At 38.2% G+C, this 7119-nt stretch overlaps 1 protein-coding gene across 1 annotated transcript; it reads right to left on the bottom strand.

Annotated features, from left to right (window-relative positions):
• Positions 1-4141: 4141 nt before the first annotated feature.
• Positions 4142-6252, bottom strand: LOC105774037 (WD repeat-containing protein VIP3). The gene is made up of 2 exons (XM_012596349.2): positions 5776-6252; positions 4142-5128 (listed from the first exon to the last, which is right to left on the bottom strand). The coding sequence occupies exons 1-2, from the start codon at positions 6124-6126 to the stop codon at positions 4514-4516; spliced, it is 966 nt and encodes a 321-aa protein (XP_012451803.1). The 5' UTR covers positions 6127-6252; the 3' UTR covers positions 4142-4513.
• Between the last annotated feature and the right edge of the window lie 867 nt (positions 6253-7119).

Here is a 7119-nt window from a genome sequence, read left to right as displayed (position 1 = left end):
GAAAGGAATGGTCTTGGCAAGCATATTTTTCATCCGGTATACCATTTTTTAATAGTGGGTTCTCTTTAACTCCTCATTTTCTTATAACCTGGCCATTATACCTTATATCCAACATCTAGCTCACAAGGTTCCTCTAAGGACCATCTGGCGATTGGTAATAGTGGAACATCATCTACGATCCTTGGATAAACCATCTTTCATTCGCCATCACACCAAGCACTATTAGCATGCCATTTCCCATGACTCTCTCTCTGGCTGAGTTACCACCAATATCCCCTACTGGTTTACACAACTACCATTCTAGTAGTCTCTTCCCATTTTTATTACATTCCTCATTTATTGACAGATTCCTTCAATCCGTTGGCTAACCATTGCATCTCATACTTTCATTATCTTTCTAACATTTTTCCTTATTGCAACATTTCCCATGATTATCATTTTGGATGAACACTCGTGTTTACTATCCAAGTGAGCTTCTCCTTGTTCAGTGTCCCAATGGACTCCACAAGTTGTTGTAGTCGTGCTATGGCTTTACTCACATGGTCTCATGTTTGATGTCCTAACGGACTTCATCAGTTGTCACAGTCCTATTATGGTCCTTCACTTCCATATTCCTGTGTTTAACATCCCATCGGACTCTTTACGATGTCATAATATTTTTCAACTATGGTCTTACTCATTTTACTGTCAATTCGTCAATTGATGTCATAATGTTTTTCAGTTATGGTCTTACAGAATATAACCTTGTGTTGACTGTCCCAACAGAATATCTGGGTTACCATAGTCCAGCTATGGTCTTACACATTATATTTCCTGTGTTTACTATTCTGGCGAACTATTAGGATATCATAGCGTCTTTCAGCTATGGTCTTAGTCTTGTTTATCATGATGCCATAACGTCTTTTAGCCATGGTCATACTCAATTTAAGCGTATAACCTCCGGTTGATCCCATGGTCTCACTATGATCTTTACTCTTCTCATTTCATTCATTTCATTCCTCCATTCCTCCATTCCTCCATTCTACCATTTCTAACCTTGATGCTCAAACACCGCAGTGTCCCCTTCGCAAGGCCCAGAGCTCTGCTCATCAAGGTTTGCACTCAACAATACCATATGATGGTATCTAATAGAATTACTATCTTTCCCATTTTCCCTTCCTAACTTCGCCTACCTCGATAATGTTTCCCTTACATGAATTACATATATTTCATGGATGCAATACCATTGAATCATAGATAATTCATGCACATTGAACTATAATGGCGGATATTTTTAAACCCATGCAACCTTACAACATACTTAGCATTGTAAGGTTTTGAGTGCAAAAACTCACCTTATGCTTATTCTCTTTGTCCGCTTAGCTTTCCCAAACGTCAGAGCTTATATTTCTCCTGGCAGCTAAACATGACAACCAATTCAAATGGTTCTAAAAACCCTTAGCTTTGTTTTCTAAGTTTTATGTATACCGAAGGGCTTAGAACCTTACCAGCTTACTAATTTCTCTACTTTTTTTTACTTAAACCTCTCGATCATCGTTCCATACAGAGCTTTATCATATCCTTTTCTTTTAGGGGTTACTAAGGAAGAAGTTGAAGAAGGAAAACAAAATAGACTAGAGAAGAAGTCTCTTGGGAAGTCATTCTTCGGCTATTTATAACCCCACCTGCACGGTCTTCAACTGTGTAGAATTCACTCATTCACAATCATTTTGTCCCCCACTAAGGAACTGGCTGGTTCAATCCAATTGAATCAGACTTGGATTTCAACCTTGTCCCATTTAGTTACAAATCTTTCCTAATTTTTTCAGTAAAGGTCGCCAACTTATGACTTCTTTCAATTTAATCGATCAACTATTCCTAAATCTCCGGACTTAAAGAAAACCAAGTGTGACAACATATGTTCCAGTTCGAAAGTCCGAAACGGAAGAACAAGCTGAGAGTCTAACGACACAATTGTGCGATGGGTTCACTACTTTATTAGAAAGTTCCCATTATAATATCCTTAAATCATCAATGGGAGGACACTCACCAGTTTCAACCTTAGATTTCAACCACGATAGGCAGAATGTCCAATAGTCGGGGTTTGGTGGTACCCAGAATACTTGACCCCGGTATGACACTCAGTTAGTGGTTTTGATTTGAACTTTGGTCAGTTGATGTTCAATGCTGGGAACACTTATAAGGGTATGACATCAAGTTCCAGCGGTTGGAAATCAACAGGTGATTTTGGTTGTTTTGATAACTATACAAGAAGGGATTATGTACTCCCTACGACCTTTAACAGCGAGAGGACATCCAACCCTAGACATACTGATGGGGTTGAGAATGAAGAGGGCACTAAATTCGATGTCGATCCAATTTGGGAGCCCAAGGCGGATGGTTCAAAAATTACATTATTTTCTGAACCAGAGCTAGTTCCAACTAAACTAAAAGATGGAGGTTCAGACGGTGAAGGTCCAAGCGAAGATGCCAAAGAAGATCTGTGGTTCAGGGTATACTCACCTTCAACCCACATGCTTAATGTGGGCCTCTTAACAGAAAGTGGGTTAGAGTTTGCGGAATTCCCACATAGAAGACCGGGTCATGCGAGTTCTTCGTTGGATTCAGATGATTTTGAAGTGGAGAATGAGTTTTCCTCTAAAGATGGTTTTGTCACAGTAGTGAAGCAATACAGCATAAAGAGCGGGGTAAACTTCTACGTTGTTAAATCTTGATCGAACAAATTCGAGGTGAAATGCGCAATGCGAGACAATAAATGTGCGTGAAAAGTCATGGCTTCTGTAAAAAAAAAAAAGACAGGATTGTGGACCATAAAAAATATACCGCTTCGCATACATGTGTTGCCTGTACTCATCGTACAATGCTTGTATTATATTTGGGATATTGAATCCCTAATTTTAACGTACTCGTGTTGTTCCAGGATTGTTGTTCTAGTTTTAACTGCAAATATTCGTAGCTAGTACGATTATACATCGTTATACTGCAAGGCATGTATCACAAAGCAGAAGGCATTAGATAAGATGCATAATAGGTGGGGCACGTCGTACAATGATTTTGTGGCAATGGTGTCAGTTACTGAAGTAGTACGTTCCAGATTGCGTAATCGATCTGGAAATTATACCTATATACTACAACGATCGGTTGGTCCATGGATGCTGAGTGTTCCATCGTTTCTTCTGGACTTTCAAGCAATGCTGACAGACATTCTGGTACTATAAACCACTGGTACAAATCGACGACACCATTATGTACGAGAGATATACACATCGGTTGTTGTTAGTTGTGACATAAAATGACAATTGGAAAATCCTGCCAATTGCCTTTGCAATAACACTATAGGAGAAGACAGACGGTTGGGATTTTTTTCTGTCTAGGTTGAAGAGACATGTTGTCCCCCAACACAATATATGCATCATCTCCGACAGGGGACCTGGAATACTAGCCTCAATTGAACGACAAAAAAACCTTTAGGACCACACACACCATAAGTATTGTTTAAGACATGTTACGGAAAACACCGGAATAAGTCGAGCCATACTGATCAGGGGTGGTACGGCCATCGGTCCTTGTTCTTGTGTCGGTGTGAGAGAGAGTTGAGTTGAGATTGAATTGAAAAAGAATAAGAATTAGAGGTTTATATAGGGAGAACAATAGAGACTTGGGAATGGGGGTAAACAGCCTATAAAATGGCCGTTGGAGGTGGGGTAGCCGTTATGGAAAACGCTTCTAATTGGAAGCGTTTTCATGTTTTTGGCCTATCCGATAAATTTTGGAAAAATCAGCCTAATCTGGTTTTTTTTCAAAAAGAAAATGGCATTTTCTGTATTTTATCCCATTTACCGTGGTTTTTCCATTGAAGAGAAGTGAAACCGACCGTTCAGTATCTTATTTCATCATCTTTTAAGGTTCTTTATGTTTTGAAATTGCTAATCCAAGTATAATTAGCCTAGCAAAATAGTGGCATATCATTTGGTTCACTATCTTGCTACTTGAATGATGCATGCAAGAAGCTTTAATGCATTGATGGTTTGAATCTTTGATATAAATGCCCACGGTAAGCTACATCTTAAAACCAACTGCATTTCTTTGAAATAAGAAATAGCCAAATATATGAATATTACGATAAAAAGGATAACATCAATACAGAAAAATTGTCTCTTCCATTTCCATTTACAATGTGAAATGAAACTTTCCAAATTCACGGTCAAGTTTATGTACAACATCATTGAAACCACTAAGTAACAACAAAATACAAAGCCAGAAATTAAGTTAAATAGTGGCCCTAACATTTATGATGTTCCCAAACAATAACAAAGCGAATCACAAGACAGGTTTCTTCATGGTTGAAAGGAACCTTCCTCCATGCAAGTCTGCCAAAATTTTACTTCTCTTTTTAATGAAAAAACGAGACAGCACAAAATCAAAAGCCAAGTTTCATACAGCTAAACATGTAGCAACATCAAGTAACGAAAATGCTCCTTAATGTTTTTAATTTCAATAAGTCATCAATACTTCAGGAACAATGATACAATGATATACTCTTGTCATCTGACACACTAGCAAGGCGACCCCCTCCACCAGGTCGAAACGCCACAGCCCAGACTTGATCTGTGTGATTACTCATTGTCTGTATAGCTGCTCTCATCTTAAAATCCCATAGTCTTACAGTTTTGTCACTTGAGCCAGTTGCAATAGCCTCACCATCGGGGCTTACATCCACACTCAACACCCAGCTAGAATGACCTGACATTGCCCCAATTATAGCTTTCCCCTCAGCATCATAGACATGCACATGACCATCATCAGATGCTGAGTACAGCTTCCGTCCATCAGGTTCAGGAGAAAACACAAGAGACCTAACCGGCATGTAATGGCCTTCAAGGTGATGTAGAAATTTGGCACGAGGTACATCAAAAATGGAAATTGTGCCATCAATTGAGCCACAAGCAAGTCGTCGTCCATCAGGACTCCATGCAACGGATAGTACAAACTTCTTGCTACTGCTTTTATCAGAGGGCTTCGGTCCTTCAGGACGAGGGACTGATAAAGTTGAAACCAACCTCCATGTTGCAGTGTCCCACAGCTTGATTGATGCACTACCCCCACCAGCAACAGCAAGTGTTGTACCCTAATTTTGAAAGCCACCCAAAACAAATTCTAAAAAAGCCCTTAAAGAGTGTAAAAGACATTCAGCATAGCACCTAATTCACAAATTATCATCGGGAAAATTATTCATCATTAAGTAGTAGGAATGATACTAAAATAAGACTACAAGCAAAACTGAAAAGATATTAATATTTTATCATTAAATCCCAGGGAAGTTCAACAAAGACAAATAGAGATAATTTACCATGACAAAAGTAGCAAACACGAACCGATAGATTAATGCAAAGCAAGCCTCTTGGAGATAATTTTGTGAACATGAGGTTACCAGGAAAAGTGATATAACATGTTGGAAAGAGTGCATTTGCCAATTGCCAAGCTTAACTTCATTTAACGTAATGTTCCAATTGTAATGGCTACAATAACAATTCCATTCATTACAATGGAATACTCGATTTTGCCTGCGCTACTCTATTAGATTCTGATTGAGGCATCCATCATTATTTTGAATTTCTTTCATTTGAATGAACACTTCATTTAATACTAAATTGTATCTTTATCAGTGGCCTTCAAATTTAATATTCAAATAATTCATAAATTAATCAATTTCCATAATTAAAATAGTTGCTCACTTGAAGAAAAAGAGCAAAATAAGAAATAAAAAGCGCTTACCTCGGGATCGAATTGCATTTGCCAGACCTCGGAAGGCGGAGCTTCGAGAGTGGCAATAGTGGCGTTGGTGTCAACGTCAAACACGCGAACCAAACTGTCGAGCGAGGCGGAGGCAGCGATGACACCTGAAGGATGGGCAGCCACCGAAACGACGCCGAGGCAGTGACCGGTGTTGGTGCGCACGAGCTCGAGCTCGTCGGGCCTCCACAGCTTGACGGTTTCGTCGAGTGAGCCGGTTAAGAGGAGGGGCGGGCGGGAGTTGGTGGCGGGAACCCATGTTGCAGTCCAAACCGACTCGTCGTGGGCGTTTTCCACGGATTTGAGGCCCGCCAGTTTCATTGATTTCGCCATTTGTAGCAGGTAGCTGATTTTGCAAGTAAAAATGAAGTGTAAAAAAGTTTGGGTTTTTTGGGGAGTTTTGAGATTTCCTTTCTGGAGATCCGATTTGTGGGATTTGTGATGTGGAAGAAGGATTGGAAATTGGATTGCAGTGGTTATAGGTATAGGGCCTTATTAGATTTGGGCTATACATATAAGATCCATGACAATATAACAGGCCTACTCATACCTACACTTATTATTTAAAGTTTTTATTTAATTTAAAAAAAATATATTACCTCAATTGTAAAATTACCAAAAATTTAATATTTTTATAAAACAATAAGTATAATTGAAGGTATTTTTATCAATAATAGTAGCACAAAACCCCTTGTATTATATTCTAGATTGCATTTTAGCCCATCTACTAAAAGATGGGTACATTAACTCGTTTACGTTAAATGAGTGAGCAAAAAAAACCTCTCCGTTAAAATTGCACCGATAAATGTTTGTTTTAGTGTATATATATAAGTTATAATAACAAATTTTAGCTCTCAACCTTTACACATTTATTCAATTTGACCCATACTCTTTTATTGGAAATGAATTAGAAATTTTTGAAACTAGTAAGGCTAAAGGATCAAAAATGCCTTAGTAACAAATTAAAAAAAATAAATTAAGCCCTTTTAAAATTTAAAATTTAAAAATTATTAAATATTTATAAACAAAATTTATAAAAAAAATTTATAATTTTTTTATTAAAAAATAACAATACCATTTAATTTAAAAAATAATAACTACACTGTGAATGTAATCAAATAGGAAAATAAATACTTTTACCTTGCCACCAGAGGGTATTCAATGGAGGCTCTTGTAATTGGGGTAAGGAATGGTACTTTATACCAGGCCTAGGATTGCAACAACGTTATACAACCCTCCATGGCTCCATCTGGCCTACCCTATCTAATGCACCTCGACACATCTCCAGTATGAGAATGTAAGGACAGCTGAACCCCAACTGCAGCC

This window comes from Gossypium raimondii, chromosome 6 (assembly GCF_025698545.1).
Source record: "Gossypium raimondii isolate GPD5lz chromosome 6, ASM2569854v1, whole genome shotgun sequence".
Taxonomy (NCBI): Eukaryota; Viridiplantae; Streptophyta; class Magnoliopsida; order Malvales; family Malvaceae; genus Gossypium; species Gossypium raimondii.
The sequence above is the reverse complement of the archived record's forward strand: the minus strand, read 5'-3'. Positions and strand labels throughout refer to the sequence as shown.